This window comes from Corvus hawaiiensis, chromosome 16 (genome assembly GCF_020740725.1).
Source record: "Corvus hawaiiensis isolate bCorHaw1 chromosome 16, bCorHaw1.pri.cur, whole genome shotgun sequence".
NCBI classification, from domain to species: domain Eukaryota; kingdom Metazoa; phylum Chordata; class Aves; order Passeriformes; family Corvidae; genus Corvus; species Corvus hawaiiensis.
In genome coordinates, this window is record NC_063228.1 from 4,990,513 (window position 1) to 5,009,357 (window position 18,845).

The 18,845-nt window shown below is 47.2% G+C and overlaps 1 protein-coding gene across 4 annotated transcripts; it reads left to right on the forward strand.

The window, feature by feature from the left end:
• Positions 1-154: 154 nt before the first annotated feature.
• Positions 155-8,506, forward strand: BRAT1 (BRCA1 associated ATM activator 1). Of its 4 annotated transcripts, none has more exons than XM_048320704.1 (13): positions 155-608; positions 934-1,088; positions 1,812-1,956; positions 2,821-3,205; positions 3,296-3,415; positions 3,874-4,079; positions 4,208-4,326; positions 4,829-5,015; positions 5,141-5,214; positions 5,801-5,903; positions 6,185-6,283; positions 7,277-7,419; positions 7,617-8,506. In XM_048320704.1, exons 1-13 carry the CDS (start codon positions 431-433, stop codon positions 8,340-8,342), a joined length of 2,640 nt encoding a protein of 879 aa, XP_048176661.1. In that variant the 5' UTR covers positions 155-430; the 3' UTR covers positions 8,343-8,506. The 4 variants fall into 4 exon arrangements, with proteins under 4 accessions (XP_048176661.1, XP_048176663.1, XP_048176660.1 ...); XM_048320703.1 differs by having other exon boundaries at positions 157-608; positions 7,241-7,419; XM_048320705.1 differs by having other exon boundaries at positions 159-608; positions 3,874-3,965; positions 7,241-7,419.
• Positions 8,507-18,845: the final 10,339 nt, after the last annotated feature.

Sequence of the window (18,845 nt, forward strand, 5' to 3'; positions counted from 1 at the left end):
TCCGGGTCGCGGTAACCGTGGCAACCACCGCGCAGGGCCGGCGCCCCCCGGCGGCCCGGGGTGGTGGCGCATGCGCAGAGCCGCGGCGCACATGCGGGCAGCGCCTGGCCGCGGAGCGCGGGTGACACCAAGCGGCCCCGCAGGGCGGCGAATCCCGGCGGGCGGCCGAGCGGCCCCTGCGAGGGCTCCGCTCCGCCTCTGGGCCGGGAGCTTCCGCCCAAGAGCTCCGGGACAACCTAGGCAAGTCGCAACGCCATCCTGCCAACCGCGAGCACCGTCCCGTACCCACCGCCTACCCCCGGAGCGCGCCCGGGTCACGCCCTCTGCCCGGCCGCTGACCACGCCCCCTTTGCGACACTCGCGCTGCGGCCGGGCCGCCCCCGGTGCGGTGCCGGTGCCTGTGCCGGTCCCGGTCCCGGTGCCCCCGGCCATGTCCGACCCCCAATCCCGGTTCGTGGCCCGGGCTCGCCGCCGCTTCGCCATGACCCGCGAGTGCGCCCTGTTGCTGCCCGGCGTCTGCGCTGCCCTGGCCGACCCGCGGCAGCCCGGCCTCGACGACACCTGCCTGGAGAAACTGCTGGACTGGTTCCGCAGCCTGACGTGGTTCGGTGAGTGGCGGGGGCTAGCAGGGGCTGGTCCGGCGGGACGGAATCGCAGAATAGCTTGGGTTGGAAGAGACCTCTGGAGATGACCCAGTCCAACCCCCTGCCAAGGCAGGGTCAGCTAGAGCAGATGACCCAGGAACAGGTGTCCAGGTGGGATTTGGATGTCTCCACAACTATCTGAGGTGCTGTGACACCTGAAAATGCTGCGGGTAAACCCGAATTCATCAGTTCTAACAGCTGGCAGGGGCTACCTCAGCTCAGGGAACCGCCTTGGTGAGAGAGGACAGTCCTGGCAGTGACCTGCTGTTTTCTGACCTCTCGTGGGCAGATCCGACTGTGGAGCTGCTGCAGGACAACCCGTGTCTGACAGAGCTCATCACCTCCGTGCTGGCCCTGCCGGATCCCAGCCCCAGCATCCTGTCCTTTACCCTGCAGTTAGCTGGGATCCTCGCCTCTTCTGAAAGCCGTTTCCAGCACCTGCAGGTGAGTCGGCCACCCAGGTACCTGCTGCTGTGTGTCTGTCTCCTCCTTCTGTATGGATGACCCCTGAAAATGTGCATATTGTAAATATATGGCTTACATTGAACAACTCAGCAAAAGTGATATGATAACGAAGACCTACAATCACCATTTCTGTTCACTTCTCATGTAAAGTTGCTTCTCTCTTCTGTCTCACCCCAGCAGGACTGTGAATGCTGATGTGTAGTGCTTCCCATTTTTAGTTCAGGAGTGTACGGGATAACGCTACTTCACAGCAGTCACTGCACAGTACTGTATCCCAGGACAGATCCTGTAGATTTAAACTGCACTAACAGATGTCATTTTCCCTCCATAGTAGGTTGACAGGAAGTTTCTGATTCCCTGCAAAAACACAGGAGCTTTTTAAAGCCCTGCTTTCTACAATAGGATACATTTACAGTGTAAAACTCAAAAGGCTTCATTCAGGGAAGAGATGTGTACAGGTGTATAAAGTAGTCTAATGGAACTGATATACATAAGTTGTCCCTTAGCACCTGGAAACAAAGCAGTTTTGGTTTTGAACACTCTAGTTTGTCCATTACGTTTAAGCATGAGATTCTGAAAATTGCCCATTTTAGCGATACTTCTAGCAACAGGAGGTTTCACTACAGTACTGATACTCTTGACTCGGACAGAGCAGCCCCTTTTGCTCACTGTTTACTCTGTGTTCTGCTCTGGCCTCGGCAGGAGAAGCTGCTGGGGAGGCTCTTTGGCCAGGAGGGGCCGCGGGGCGGTGCGGCGTGGGAGGACGCGTCGGTGCGCAGCGGCTGGGTGAAGGGTGTGCACAGCATGGTGCACCACCAGCCTGCCCTGCACTTCCTCTGCTCCACGGGTGAGTACTGCTGGGGCTGGGGGCTCCCCAGATCTCCTGTGTCCCTGCCATTCCAGTCTGTTGCTCAGATGTCAAATGAGCAAGATGGGAGTCTTTGTTTATTTAAGATTAAAATAAGCCATTGGTCAAAAACACTGAACTCATTGAAAGATGTTGGTTAAGTTAGCTAAGCATTAACTTCTGTTAAGTCAGTTATACATTTGGGTTTTTTCTCCAAACACTGAAGATGGTGCTCGTTATAAAGGAGAAAGAATCTTATAAAATTGCCCTTACGAAATCAAGAGCTATCTGTATTCTTATTTGTAACTCCTACTAAAGGGTACATTTCAGCATGATTTTAGTGCAGAAAAACTAAGCAGAGGCTCATTTATCTCTTAGTCCTTGCACACATTTGCTATCCTGGTGTTATTATGCAGGTATGTAAATTCTGCTGTTAACACCACCTTTAGATCCCATGTACAGAGGGGCCTAAAAGACTGGATTGGTATTAAAGTACAGCACGTGCTGCTGTCCATGTGATGGAAAAGTGGTACTGATACTGCTGCTCATGTTTTTCCTACTGGTTATGTCCAGAAATGGTACAGGCTGTTTCCATAAATACACACTCAGTGTGCTGTCAACTCTCCTGATGTTACTGATGTTATATTGAAGTCTGATCCTGAGTTATTAAACCCCTGAGGATCTGAAAACAATTTTATTTTCTTCTTCTGTTTGCTTGTTCTTAAGGACTGGCTGACTTTGCGTAGAGACTACAAAATAAAATATAAGAAAACCTCACCACCACCATTTAAAGCTGTGTGGTACCTGAATTAGAGTCATAAATGGTTGTTTTTTCCTCCAGTGACTTGTTTTGTTTTCCCACAGGAGGCATGGATGTGATCTTCGCTCTGCAAGGGGATCCCAGCCTGTTTGTGGCTTCAGCTGCCAGCCAGCTCCTGGTGCACATACTCACCTTCTCCCTAGAGTCTGAAACATTGAAAGCTCTCAGTGCAAAGGACTGTGACTGGCCAGTATGTGCCCAGATGATTGTAAAGCACATAGAAGAGTCACTTCAGTCCAGCTCTGCCTCTCACATCGAGCAGTCACTGAAGCTGTTGAACAGTTTGTTCAGCAGCTATTTTGGCAGTTGTTATGCTGCATGGACTGAAGTCCTTTGGTTAGACGTAGCAAAGCAAATCGAATCCTTTCTGCTGGAGGAGACTGTTCAAGCACAGCCCGTGCTGGCCAATCTTTTGCTTAACGTGGCACGGTAAAGATCTTCTGGCACCTTGGAGCCCGTGCTGACATAGATCTGTTTGCCACCATGTGATAGGTTACACTTACACTTCTTTCTTCTCAGGTCACCTGTGTTTTGTGGCTCTGAAGGCAGCTTTTGGGCATTAATAACTTCTGCTCTGGAACACTTAACCCCAGTACAAGCAGGTCCTCTGGCAGTGGGACTTCTGAAGCTCTGCAAATGGTAGGACTTAATGCAATGAAATTTCTGCCCTATGCAGGTGTTTCTGCTCCGTAATTCCACTTTAGGTAGTGAGAAAGCACCAGGAAATCACCAGATGAATATGGCACATACAGATATTGATTTACAGGCTAAGTAACATGCTTGTTTTAAGATAGAAGGACACTCTTTTGTTGACAAGATATGCCTTTCTCTCAGCCTCCTTACACAGGATCCCATTCTCTGTTTGCATGGCTTGATAAAGCTGCTTCTAAATTCCGGTGCCATTTCTCCTTTGCTTTCAGTTAGCAAGGGAAGCTTGGAAGAAGGCTCAGATTGTGATACTGCTTTTGTTGCTCTGTCATTGCTGGCTTGCTTAAAAGCCTGCATGAAAATCATTACCCTGCTCAGCATTTGGGGGCAGGTATTTGGGAAGGAAGTGAAGTGTTCTTGTTTTGGTAACTGCTGTTTCCTCCTTGAAGCCCACAAGATGTCAGGATTCAGGCACTGACTGTTCTGCTTCAGCCAATGGACTGTATTTTGAGAGCAGCCTCCCAGCCTCTGGAATATGCAGGTACAGTTGTGACAGAAAAGTTAGAGGCCTGCTTGCCAGTGTTTCAAGTGTCTGGTGCAGACAAAACTGGAGGAAAAAGAGTAGGAGAAGTCAAGGAGGGTAGCAGTGTTTGTGGTAAATCCTACTGCCAGTGGCATTTGAAGGGATATTCACACATCAGCTGAATACCTTGGTTAACTTTACAAATCACAGTCTTTTCTATTCACTGACAACCTGAGCTCTCCCCTTCTTTGGGCCTCTAGGTTTGCTGGATGAGTCTGTTAGTGATCCTGTCACTGTTGAAAGTCTTCTGTCCTCCAAGACATCTTGTGCTGGTCTCCTATGTCAGACCCTTGCTCACCTGGAGAAGCTGCTGTCTCTGGTAATGTTCAGAGAGGGAAATAAACCTGGGAATCAAACTGGTCCTTTAAAGACAGTGTTAAGAGTGGTTGCAAACTTTCACAGTAGAGCACAACAGAACATGGAGGGGAGTTGGCAGTGAGGGTTTCCGTAGTTTAAGGAAATTAAGCACAGTAGACTCTAAATATGAAAACAGAGGACTACTGAGGCTCATGAAGAGGGACTGCACTTAAGTTTTAAATGTCTTGATGAGCTTTGCTACCATACCTTACTTGTATTGCAATTATTGATCCTGAGAAGAAACACAAATTGAACTGCTTTCCCAAGCAGTGAGAAGAATCTCCTTCCATCTCTGCAATAGTTCTTGGAAGAGAGGAAATTAATTTATTTTTAGTTATTGACATAGTGGTACCTTAAGAACTCACTAGAAATTGCAATTTTTGCTGCCTTCTGACCAAAAATTGCTCTGTACTTGAGACTGTTGCAGGAAACTCTTTTCTCTTTTTTTCTTTCTCACTCATTAGAAACATTTAAGAGTGGATTTACCCTGTGCGTCCTTGCTGCGCTCTCTCATGACAATTTTACAGTTCTGCAATGGCTTCTTGAGCCCAGCTTCTCCTCTGGGAAGAACAATAAGCCAGAATTTGATCAATTGCTTCAGAGTGCAAAAGTCAGCTCTTGATGTCCTTGCGGCACTCTCAGAGAAGAAAGGTGAGTTAATCTTTGCTTTCTTATCCAAAGCAGTTTTACAGTCCTGTGTCTTTCTGTATTTCAGCAGGGATTTTGCTGCTCCATCTCTCAGTATTGGTCCTTTGGGTTTGTTTTCTCTGTTTCAGACTGTGACACCCTCATAGGAAGTCTATTTGATGTTCTTCTGGCATATCTGCACAGTCCAAACACCAGCCCTACTGTGAGTATAGAACTAGGGAGAGATCCAAGTCTATTAGCTTGCCCCAGGGGGGTGTAATTCTGAGAAATGATCTGACCACAGTTGTTTCTTAGCTCACTTTGTACTAGAATATGTAGGAGACTTCTCTTGTCCTGTGTGGCTTACAGAAAATAGCTAAAATTCTAATGAGCAAGTAACTGACCAATACACTGAGAGTTCTTGAGAAGACAGGAGCCATCATGTCTCAGAGTAGCACTGACACTCTCAACTTGACACGGCCATGAAGTATTGAATTCTTTTTATTAAGGGGGTTTGGTTTTTTGCTTTGTTTTGTTTGAGTGACTCTGGTGGCAACTGCAAATCCAAAGCTGGAGGTAATAGAACTTCGTAATACTTAGCTGAACACAGGGATTTTCTAGATGTTTGTTAGAAATTATTTTTAGGCACCATTTATTTGTGGCTGGCTTCTTAGTAAGGAGGCATATGCACTTGTTTACTCTGAGAATTTCTTTGTAAGTTTTAGGCTAAAATGAATTTTACCTTTAAAGGCATAAAGGCAACACCGCCTCCTCCTGTAGTAAAGTAAATCTGCTTTACTTTGCTTCAGGTTCTAAAGAAAACCTTTCAAGCTACATCCAAGTGGTTGGTGCACTTGCAGGAACTGTCCTGCTCCAACAGTCAGTGGCAACAAACTGAGAAGATTTTGGAAGGTAACGAAGCTGTTCCAGCTGGGACAAACAGCAGTCAGTGGCACATATGAAATCTGCCCCTGCCTGCCTTTCCTGCTCAAAGCACTGGATTCACTTGTTCACAGTTATGTTGAATTTACGTTTAGCTGCCCAAATAGTGCTTTGCAGAACTCTGGGAGAAGCACACAGCAGCAGCAAAAGGGATTGTATCAGATGAAATGATGCAGGGTTTGTACAGTGAGTGCTTCAGTAAGGCTTGTTGCCTTTCATGTCTGTTCAGGTTTGTCACTTGCCTTTTACAGATGTGTTTCTGGTGCTGCAGAAGCATTTGTGCAGTCCTTGCTGGGAAGTAAGAGATTCTTCCCTGGAATTCCTCACTGCCATGGTTAAATGCTTGAGAGGTAGGTGCAAAGATTTGACAGTTCAGACTGGAGCAGTATTTCTTTTAAAGCTGTGAAAGTCAGTTGGGCTGGTGAAGCATCTTCTGACCTGTAACTGGAGGGCTGAGAAAAGAAAGAAGTGTCAAGATTTTTACTCTTAGAACATGATCAAAATCTGACAAAAATATTAATAAACTTACCCTGTTTTTTCTGTTGAACTCAGATTGTTGTACCTGCCTTAATGGCAGTTTTGGTGAGTTAAACTGAGGGGTGTTGAGACATGTCTGTCAAGGCAGGTGACAGTGCTTAATGGCAGATAACACTTTCTGTTTTTCAGTTTGCTCTGCAGCAGAGTCTGGTTTCTTTCAGCAGGCTGGGGGCTGGGCTTTAGGAGGCTAAAAGCCTAGACCTGCTTTGCATGCTTGGGATTAATTACTGATTTTCCACTTTCCTGGTGGCTCAGGCTTTGCAGCAGGTAGCACTGAGGCAATGCTGATTTTCCTACCATAGCTCTGCAATGTTGGAGGAGGGGGGATGTTGCCGACTGCTGTTGTCCCCAGGTCACAAAGGAGGTATCCAGCACACTCAGCTGCATTAGCACTTTACCCTCCAGCCACTTTTGTTTTCTCTGCCATGTGCCTGACAACTGGAAAGGAAGACTGTTTTTTCTCCTTGAAGCAAAGGCATAAATTTGATGAGGCTGAAACCATGTCCCCGCTTGCCTGCAGAAAGTTTTTTCTTGCTGCTAAAACAACTGTAAATGCAATTTTCTAAGTTCCAGTGTCTGTCAGGGCTTGACTAAAAGCTGCTGGGAGAGGAGAAGCCTGACACAGAGCATCTGTGCTCTGGTGAGCAGCTGCGTGGTCCCTGCAGGCAGTGTCCATCCTTGTATGAGGCAAAGAACAGTTTGCATTAGAAACAGTTTCATGCTCTGAGGAAATAAAGTCCCACTTCTCTGGATTGCTATCTTGTTTACAGACCAGAAGGAGTTCAAGCAGTGTCTCCTGTCCCCAGAGGTGCTAAGGCTCACAGAAAACCTGCTGGAGGATCCAGAGAGCTACGTGCGAGCGAGTGCTGTGACTGCGGTGGGACACCTGGCCTTCATCACTTGCTTTGCTCCAGAGTCACCTGCCACAGGCAATCTGTATAACAAAGAGGTAGGATAACTTCTTCTGCATGAGCACAACTACCCATCAGTTTCCTGCTGTACTGCTTATAACTTTCTTCACAAGTTACCTGCTCATGCAGGCAGATTGCACAACCAGTAATGACAAGATTTTTTACCTTTGCTGTTCTTGTTTCTTTGCATGTTCCTCTCCTCACTGTGCTTTCTCTTTTGTCTTTTTGCATCTAGAACACTGTAGCAAAGCTTCAGGAAATCTTGTCAACAGACTCAGAGGGCTTTCCTAGGAGGGCTGTGATCAGCATCTTCACCACGTGGCTGAGAGAAGGCTGCACGGGTCAGCCTGAGGATACAGAGCAGTTTGTCTCTAGAGTCATCCAGACCGTGGAGCATGACTTAGACTGGGAAGTCAGACTTGGTGGTTTGGAACTGGTTGAAGTTTTCTGTAGTCAGACCATTTGCCAGCTTTCCCAATGTCCCTATGCTCCTGTCTACTCTGCAGTCACAAGTTCCACCCCTCAGAATGAGCTGCTGCAGGTGTTTTGTCGAGCAAAGCTGTTTGGGTTTTTGTTTCGATCTTTGTGTGACTGTGACAAACCCGTGGGGCAGAGAGCCTGTGATGTGCTGATTGGCTTAAGAGGTCATTTCTACCCCATGAGTACTTTGGAGAATCCACAGGAGATTGAAGATTCACCTGCAGGACGTGGCATTGCCTGGTTACAGAGGACACTAAGACAGGGTTCTCTGGCCCAGAACTTCCCCACGGATGGTGGTGATGGGGTGGATTTCCAAGACCCAGAGAGCATGATGTTAGCTTTGGGTGCAATAGACTTACTGGAGCTACATGATGAGCTAAATAAAAGTAGTGACCATGTGGAAGAAAGCCCTCAGTCTCTCTTACAGGACATCCTTGCTACTGTGGGGACCATAGAGGATAATGAAGTTGACTGTTACTGAACTCATCTTTTGCTCTGAGGGAGCAGTTTTCTTCTGGAGGAGAAGGATGGTTTTGTTAGCTGTTAAATGGGTTAGAAAAGCTTTGCTTTAATACTGATGAATTTTTTTCATTAATGTGTCATTTCCAATAAACTGTTACTTCTTTTTCAAAGTAAAAACATTAAGTATGGCATTTGTTCTTTTTTTAAAGTTGTTGTCTTTTAAGAAAACACCAGACCATGCCTATGTAAGGAAGCATTTTAAAAAAACAAAAGTGACTGAAAACAAGCTGTTGCTGGCTCCTTTTAGAGCCAGAGTAGCTAAAACTGATGGAGACTGGTTTTAAGGGACACTTGTTTTGACCTTTCTGTATTTTATTCTAAAAACAGAGCTCTCAGCTTCCCTTGTGCATTTTGAGGTCTAGAGCAGAATGTGCCATTTAAGGAGTCAAAAGCTGATCATCCTTAGCATTACAAATTTTCTCCTATAGATCACAGACTTGTTTGATCTCAGCAGTGACACCAACATGCTGACTTTGGTTTTAATTGAAGCCAGAAGCAAGTCCATTTTGCTGATTTTTTTTTCCAAGTGCTCCTGTTTTCCATTCCTGAAGTACTCAGATAGTTTCTAACTTTTGAGAGAAACTGACACCTACAGCTTTTTCAAGATGAATTTGATCTATGATTAGTTTTGGTAACAATACGAAAACTGCAGCCATAGTGTGAATGGCAACATGATTTGCTGAGAAAAAAATACCAGTGTTTTAAAAACTTGGGGAAGACTGCAGTTTGCAATCTACTCCAGTATTGTGCCATGTGCTAAGAAGCTTTCTGCAACCTGGAAAAAAACCCAAACCAAACAGTACCTTTAGCAGTAGATCAAACCATGGTGTGTTCTTTTCCAGCACTGAGGTGTTCCTGAGCATCCTTTTTCCTCCTGCAGCCTGAGGAGAGGCAGGAACATGACACTGATTTTAGGGCAGTGGAGGCTGTAGCATCTAAAGCAGTGAAAGGACTTGTACAACCTCCTCCTGCAGCTGTACAGTGGGGTGAGATGTAGTTTGGATCTCTTGCTGCTGAAGCTGAAGGTTTCTCTCTGCCTTTTGAGGAAAGCAGCACACTTGCCTATGGCTGTATGCACAGCTTTATGTGTGGCAGAGCCCTTGGGTGTTGTACCAGCAGCTGTTTTTAGGAGAGAATAGCTCTGCTGCTGACTCTCAATTCTACCTGAGCAGGGTCTACACCTGGCAAAAGACAGAACATACTAAAATCAGGCCTTTTCCTGCCACTGCATTCATCTCAGAAATGGAAAGGGTTAGTGAGAGAGCAGGGATGCGCTTTTAAAGAAGCGTGGAGTGTTTGTGGAGTTCCAGCAGTCCTGTCTAGTGAAGGCACCACAGTTCCAAAAGCAGCATTCTGTGTTGACAGTAGGTCAGCTGTGCTCCAGGAGAGGAGACAGCAGGTTGCTGGGTGAATGCCTCCCTCCCGTTCAGTGCTGGAATTCGTGTCATTTCAGAGCTGCGCAGTTTAGGAGACTCCAAGGAATTATTCAGATATCAGCAAATTGAAAAAGTGAGCTGTTACAGAAGGAGAACTCGCTGCTTATTACCAAGGCCTCTCAACTCCCAGACCTATTAATTTTTCATGGAACTCTTTTTTCTTTTTAATCAGCTGGGGTGAGAGTGACATAATGTTTGTAGCATCTGCCTAATTGCAGTCCAAAGTCATGTTTTTACGTTTGTACAGTAAAAATCAAATGTACAACAAACTGGGGGGAGCTCCTTATCTTTAGAAGGGGTTTTAAGGACTTGTTTCCTCTTTCATTAAAAACAGGCCTCCACCTCCAGCAGCTCTGTGACAGTGCTGATTCTGTATTTCTGTCCTGTCTGAGCTCCCTGCTTGGCCTTTTGTTTTCTCTGCTGCTCCAGTGACAGTGGAGTCCCACTGACACCGAGGTGCTGGCACTGCCATCCCACACCTGATAACTGGGAGAAACAGGAAGGGGCATGGGCATCTGGGCAGTGTGCAGAACAAATGCGTGGGACTAAGATTAAGGGAGAGGTTCAGAGAGATGAAAACAAACTAAAAACTCCACAATTCTTTCTACAGAAAACAATGGGGTGGGATTTTTGAGCTGGAAATGTAGCTACCAAGTTTATGAACACACACCAACAGCTACTGATGTGGATCATCCCTCATGCTGGGATGCCCTCCGTAGGATGCCCATCTTCACACACTTGAGGACTCATACAAGCCCTACCCCACTTGCTTACACTCACAACTTACTTTAAACACACTTCTTACCTACCCAGACTTTTTTTTGCACCTCCACAAGATCCTTATCCCAGCCACACAGCTTCCTGCTGGGTTAAGAATTACACTGTGGTAAGTGTTCCCACGGAGCTGTGGTCATGCTGCACCTCGGGGAAAGCTTGGCTCCCAAGGAGCCAACTCTGAGCAGCTCTGGCTGCCCGCAGGTGCATCCTGAGCATTCACCTCAGCAAGTGCCATTGTTACTTAACCACTTCACAACAACAGTTGTCCCTCCAGAAACCACCACCAGTTCGCTCCTGTCACACAGCACAGAGAAGGAGGGGGCTGCCTGACCTGCTCTTACGGACATTTTGGGATGGATTTCTCTGGAAACTCCAGCATTCACCCCATCAGAGCTGTAGCTGTGCTCAGTTCCTGCAGGAGGCAGGCACCACTGAGAGTTTTTCCAACACCCACCCACACACAGAGCTGATTCTGGCAGAGGCTGTAGCCACACATGGGCTTCAATGCAAGAGGCAACGAGGCTCGGGACTGTCCTTAGCTTCTAAGTGGGCTGTGAATAGCAGGAAGGAGCAATACAGGTGGTATTGACACAAACCATCACAGCTTAAAAAAAAAATTGTATCTCTCCTGGCTGGTGCTGTGAAAGAAGAGAATTTTAAAGCTCATTTCAGCTCCTTATCTGCACTGGGGCAATGTTGTGTTGTCTGATCTGTACACAGGTAGGAAATTCCTAGAGTTGCTTTCAACACATTTCAACAAAGCTCTGAAGAAAGGATTTATCCTTTAACTGCTCAGACTTGGACACTAGAGAGAATAAGAATCTTTGGCTCAGCCTTGCACTAGCAATGGCTTTATGAAAGCTGCCAAAGAAATGGCTGTTAATTTTCTGGTTTAATACACTAGACATTTACAATACAAAGAATATTCTTTCCCTAATTATACTAATTGCACAACTTAGTCAAAAATGGCCCATAAATGTCTAGGGCTGTTGCTTCAGCTTAGATATACATGATCTGTGATTACAAATCAATTTGTGCACATCTTTGCAATTCCTTCTGTCTTCCTCTGATAAAATTTGCTCTACCTTTCAATACATATTCATCAAAGCTTCTAAAAACCAGTGTGCATTGGAGAGGAAACTCATCAACCAGCTTCACTGCAGAAGATCTCAGCAATTTACAGTGGAAAAATATACCAGTAGCAGCAGCTCTGTGGTCTGTCTCATTTCCCCTCAGAGCAGTGGGTTTTGTCCTCTGCAGAAAAATAAAGCACCACTTCAACAGGGCCAGACCTCAGCCTGCGTCAGCTGTGCTGCTCCAGAGGCAGGACAGGTCCTGCCTTTAACTGTGGAGCCAGCACACACAGAAATGGGATTCAAAGGAGCAGTGTGTTCATCTGGACAAGGCAGAGCAGAGATGGGGATGTGCAGCTGTGAGGAAACACATCCTGGGTGCTCTCCTAAATCCCACCCCCGATGGAAGGGGGATGAGCAGACCTCACCAAGGGTCCCTGCAGAGCTACAGGTACAATTACACAACAACTTCAATAAAGCAAAACGAAATTAAAGAAAACAGTGTTTCTATCTGTGGTATCAATACCCAGCCTCTGCTCAGAGCGCAGCAGCTGAAAGGGTTTATTTACATAATAATAAACATATAACAGGGCTGCAAAGATGCCTTTCACACTTTTGCCTCCAAAACAAACCCATCCAGACCAAGCTGCTTCCCACCTGCCTGGTTATTAACCTCCGTGGCAGGGCAGGAACCTAGTGTCTGGGACAGAGGGTGCACCCACCTCTTTGAGAGACATTTCTTGGTTAGATCAGATCAGGTGTTAAACCACGACCTTCAACAGTTCCTGTAGAGCGTTAGAGCTTGAACTGTTGTAGGTCTGACCCTTTTCACTCATTGTCAATGCAAAATACAGGTGGGAATTACCCTCAAGAGATAGAGATACCTTCAATCTTCAGTTGTGCCATCTCATTGTCTTTCACTCCTCACATTTCCAGTCTCCCTTGACCCCATATTGCCTGGGCCAGAAGAAGGGAGCAGGGATCTGGTGCTGCTGTGCTCAGGCACATCCAGGCTTGCCCAGGCTGGTCCCTCATTTCTGCACTCAGAGCTTTGGCCTCAAAGCAGCTTCTGGGCTGGGCTGTGACCAGCACGGAGGAGCTGCAGAGCCAGGTCTGGCAGATGGTGAAGGCAGGCTGTACATCTTGAAACATGACTTGGCCCAGCCAAGCCAGCTCCTAAGCAAACCCTTACTAAGCTGCATCACACATGAAATTTTCTGATTTAGCCCTTATAGTCTGGGGCACAGGTGAGTCCTAAAACCCATCACTCTCGATAACAAACATCCTTAATGGGACTGATCTCGTGATTACAATTCTCATTACGTGCCAACAACAAAAAAGCTGCAGTTAAAACACAAATGGCAGCGGTTGCTAAGTGACAACATCCGTACAGGCTTGTCACAGCCCTGAGACAAACAGCTGTGGCTGCACAGCAATCCTGTCTTGTCCATGTAACTGAGGACAAAAATGCTGTATTCATTAATGCTGTCTAGTAACCCTAACTTTGACCCAACAGAGTATTTTGAGCTTTAGGTTCTGACAAAGAGCCCTGTGAAAACAAGGCTAAAGCCTCCACTGAAACCAGTTGAAGTGAGTTTGATTCAAAATACCTTTAACATTGCATGTTCTTTCAACATATTTTCTTCCCAGGGAAGTAGTGTATAAGACAACAGGGAGCAGTGACAGTATTTTCAGAGAGGGTCATGTGAAATAACAACAAAATCAACAAAAAAATCCCACCTGTCAGCTTCTAAAGGGAAGCTGTGGGCTGTGTTCAGCACCGAAGCTTTCTGCAATATTTGGAAAAGACGATAAGATTTCAGATCTGTAAACAACATTTATCCTCATAAATAAAGTATTTAAACTGTAAATTTCAAATTACATTAGATGATGGTTGAGATTCAGCAAGGCACAAAGGGGTCACTTGCTCAGGGAAAGCAGTGGTGGGACCAAGGTATTTAAGCACCATTTAGCCTGGGTGAAAATCCCTAGAGTAGAGAGACACTAATTAGCACAACTGGCAGCTCAATGCATCTGAGGAAGATTATTTAGAAAAAAAAAAAAAAGATGAAAACCAGTGTTGCACCAGCTACACACAGCAGTTCGCTCACCCCGCACACGCTGCAGTAAAACCTGTTTGGGGCCGTGCTGGCAACAGAGACAAAGGGACGGATCCGTCACTGTCCTGTGAGCAGATCCGAAGTGACCAGGGAAAGCCACCAGCCGGGTGCCCAGCGGAGCGAGAAATGCACCAACAGGCGTGCCCAGCCCGGCACGGAGCGCTCCCGGGAGAGCCGAGCGGCAGCTCCAACACCGGCATCATCTCCCGCTGCCAGCGCCGTGCACCGCGCCCCGGAACGTCCTGCCGGAGTGCTGCCCCGAGCAGCAGCTCCCAGAGACTACTGCTGCTAATTATACCCTTCCCTAATGAGTTCTCTTCTGCTCCATCCATGGAAGCCTCAGTTTCCAGTGCCAGCAGTAACAGATCCTGCCGACAGCTCTAAGAACGCACAAGTCACTGGCGTGGTCAAGGCTCACCCGTGTGGATAAAGCCAACTTGAGTGTTGCCTTTGGTCACTATCCCCGTATCAACATAGCAAACACTTCTATTTTGCACATTACACCAGAGTAAAATGTGATTTTTTCCCCCCCCCTCTATATTTTATCCATAAACACAGCACTTTTCCTGGCCACTCTCATTCCTCAGATTGCTTCACCACAGTCAGGAAAACGAGCATGCCTCGCAGTGGTATTAAAGCCCTGTGTCTCTGTTCTCCAAATCCTGCAGCACAGGGTGAGTCTCCAGCAGCATTAAATCAGGCAGCTCCAAGGTGCAGCGTGCCGTCTGTCTGGCTGCATGAAAGGCACGTTTTCCATGTGCGCTGGCGGGCACACAGCTCAACCTCCCTGCTACCACAGACATGGCATCAGGGAGGGGATAAAAAGAGAAGCCTTCCATCACCCTAATTCCTGTTGAGAACTTCTGCCCCGTAGGAATCAGCCTTGCCTTCCTCCCTAGTTTGGGAGCATCTTCTCCGCCCCCTTTATTTACTTCAGCGAGATCAAAGATTCATCTCCATGGTAACGTCTGAGCTCAAAGAGTTTCTGCACTACAGCTTTGCATCCTGCACGTAGGGTTTGGCACCATTTGTTTGAAACAGAAGCTTTGAGATGATCAGCAGTCGGGCTTCTCCAGAAATGGTTTGATGAGCAATAGTCAATAACCTGAGCAGTGTGGGCATGTGCGTCACTGACACAAACACTGCTGAGAGGAACTGCCTTTCCACTGTGGAATCTGTGGCCCATGAAGAGCACCTGAGGGACGCTGATATGACTGCTCTTCAGCAGCTGGCATTTTGTACCCACATCTGAAATTTGGTAGCACTTCCAGGAGACCAGAGCCATGTGGGCAGAGCTGCTGGAGCCCACCACTGCCCACCCTGTGCTGCATCTCATGCCTCAGAGGAGGCAGCTGCAAAGCTGCTTGGATTTACCCAAAGGAAACAGCTAGCGGCCCAACACCCAACCCGGCAAAGAGCTCATGAATTCTGCATTCAAACTGCTGCCTCTGGGCCAGCAGTGTCTGGGGCACTGGGTCTGTGTCATTCCAATGATTTCCCTCCCAGTAGCACCAAGCTCTAATTCCTTCAGTGCAGTCACTCCAACTAGTTCCCAGGAGAGGGAAAAAAAAAAAACCTAAATAAAACAGACATGTTAAGTGCTATTTTTGTTCCCTTTTCAGCTCACCACATGGCCACACAAACTGTTAAACTGTTGTTCTGGGGGCAGGAGCAACCAGCCAGGAGGAAAACTATTCAGACATCCACGGCAGCTGCTGCTGACAGAAAGGGGCCGTGGAGCTGCAGCCTCGCAGGAAATCCTGAATTCTACTTAACTCTCACATGAAGAAAAGGAGGACAAAAAGGAGTGAAACAGAACTCATTTGCAAGACTCACGTTTTCACAGGCATGTCCTAGGAAGGGTGGGCAGGGAGTGGAGAGTGCGTGGGGCTGTGTTAGCACTGGAGCAGAGCTAATAGTATCCACCTGGAGAGCATCAGCCAGCACCTGGGGCAAGAGGAAGCCTCTTCTCTCAGCACTGCCAGGGGCACAGATTCTGCTCTTGAGGAAGTCAGACCCCACCTCAGCACTGCTTGTGGCAGTACAGAGCCCCAAGTTGCCCATATGCAAGCAGAATGTGATTTTTATAATCATATTAAAAAATTTCAGAATAGCAACTGTGCAGAGAGCAATCCAGCTGCCAGCATTTAGCCTTATCCCAGGGCACAGGCAGAATACACCAGCCATGAATTAATACTGCATAAGCTGCACCATGCTGAGTTTCATGGCTTAATTATAAAAGAGAAAGCAATAATCAAGGGATCTGTAAGGCTAATAAACGTTCTGAGAACACCAAATGTGACACCAGAGCCGCAGCCAGTGCGACAGGACATGAATGCATTTAAAAAGCACATTAATCACACCCCGTGTATTAATTCACAGTTGGTTTCCAGTGACAGCACTTGGCCTTTAGCCGCCTTTGTAGCGTCACCAGGCTCAAGCAGATCCTCACCCAGCCCAGAGCAAACTGGGCTGTGGTCAGTTCCTGAGCCAAAAATCACAGCCATGCGTCAGCCCAGCGAGACACAGAGATGAGCTCTGATTCAAGGCTCTGCAGCCCTGTGGTTCTCCTCTGCCTTGTGCCTGAGCTCAGTTCAGTGTCCACACCTGTCCTGTTATCCGAAGGTTTCTGGGTCAGTGATGTGTCCACCTGGCTGTCTGGCACGAGTCACCTGCTGAAGGACAGCACAGGGAAAAAAATCAGGCAAATTCTCCAGTCACCTCTGCAGCAAAATACTTGAAAATGCTTCTGTTTCTCAGTGCCTCCAACTATCTCTGCCCTCCATCTCATATTTCATCTCACCGGAGTGCTTTAGTTACGCAGACAGCGTGTTGCAGGGCTTTGCCTCTCAGTCACAGACCTCCCTCCTTCGAAGGGGAGAGCCTGCTTCAGATTACTGACCATGTGAAACTTGATGTCTCTGCATCTCAGGGAAAACTCCGACAAATCTTAAAACTGAGGTGCCACCACCAAGAACCTCTCCATCTGCACTATCACACAGCAGTCCCCAAATTCCTGTAGGCTGAGATGCCAATGCAGGACACAACCCAGCCCTGAACTATTGACATCAGCAAGACACTCCCTGAGCTGAAATGCTGCAGGACACAGTGCCAGACAGAGCTGCATATACAGAAACTTGAAATGCTCCCAAACATCCATTTCTGCCCAATAATTTATTGGAATCAGAAAAAGTTTCCTATCTGCAAACATCTCATCCTCTAGCTCTACAAAAGGCAGCTCTTCACAGTTCTCTGCCCAAAGTTCTATTATCAAAGATCTATTTCAAAAGAGATAGCTGCCCTTCTTCCCTTACTAATATCCCCAAATTTATCTGTGTCCTACTTAACACCTCCTCTGAAACCAGGAAGCGAAAAGCTATTTCTGCTGGACTCAATAAATGGACTCTGCTGAATCCCAGGGAACACACAGAGACCAGATACCAGGCTGAATTTAAATCCTGGGATGGATTGGTCAGGCAGCAGCCTTCTCCTTCCTCAGTGTTCCTAAAGCCTAATCAGGAGCCAAGAGGAAGACAATCATGAAAAAAAAAAATATAATAATCATTCTGTATATTCCCCAGATCTTCTAAGCCAGGCCAAACTTGTTCACTGAAGCTGCATTCTCCTGGCTGTAAAAATATCTATCTGCCTCCTCTTCTGCCTCTGCAGCCATCTGGGGACCTGAAATCATGCTTCCTCGTGGGAATGAATCATGGAGCAGCCATACTGCCTTCCTACAGAGACACACAATCAATGGTAAAAAGTGAAGAAGACCCTTAAACTTTCCTTAGATTAGCACAAGACAGACTTGGACCAGCCACTGCGTAGACATGTGGGTTTATGTCTCAAGAGTCTCTGACTCCAGTCAAAACTCTCAGCTCTGAATAAGCCCATAGTACTAGAAGCTGCCCAGATGCACATGAAGCCTGATCTAGCAACTTATTTGCAAATAAATGGCTCCCTTTCATCCGCCCACAGATCTTCTGCCCAGTGTTTTCATCTTCACTCCAGAGCTGTTCTCATTTTCTCTCTCTTATCTTCTCCCCCAGCATCAGCTGTGGCAGCAGATTGCACTCACTAATCAAAGAGGGGCTGGGCTCTCTCTGTTTGTTCCTTCAAGTCTGTGGCACTACAGTAGCACCAGCCAAACATTTGTTTTCATTAAAGCTCCTCCCCAAGTTGCCAGCAGAGCCTGGACTGTGCCAGGACACAGCAGAGAGGGACAATTTGGCTGGTCTGGTGCTGCCTTAGGGACACTGATGCCCCCACTCCATCACCTACCAGAAGGTGCCTGCTGCTCTCTGCTTCTCTTCTGCCACCTCCTCCAGAGGGAAGGGAGCTGTCCTTCACTGCTGCTGATCTCAGCTGCCTCAGGTTTCTCACGGGAATCACGGAAAACTGTGAGTGCCATGCTCACATTGCTGTTCATGCACACCTCCATGAGGTTCATCCGTAGGGTTTGTTAGGGAAGGGTGATGGGTGGGTGTACTAGTTTGAAAACCAACCAGTGGGAGATCGCAAGTCAGAATTATAATTTAACAGGAAAACTAAAATAAATGCGGTAGCACAAGAACACTGACAGGGTCAGGATACAACCTGACACCCTGTTAGTCAGGGGGGTGGTAGCAGTCCAGATGAAGTGGTCCTGTTGAGGCAGTGATCCTGTAGAAAAAAGTCTGTTTTTCACCTGAAGGTCCAGTAGTAGTAGCTCTTGTCCTCTAGGAACCCAGTAGGTAGAACTGCTTGTGCTGTTCCAAACCCCAGCTTGCATCCAGGTGGGAATGATTGGCTCCTCCCCCTGGGTGGAGCATCTCACAATAGGATGTTGTAATTGTATGAGTCAGGGGGTGTGTCCTTGATAGGCCATTAACAGAAACAAAGCCCCGAGGGCATTATCTGGGATGAGTCATGGTAGGAAAAACCAAAAACTGCCCCACCCAGTTAACAGCTTGTGAAGGTGATAATAGAATACACACTATTGGCTATATCTTACATTGTAACCAAGGTCAATGATGAAGCTTAGAGTGCATTTTAATTAAAATCAGTGCTTTCTTGG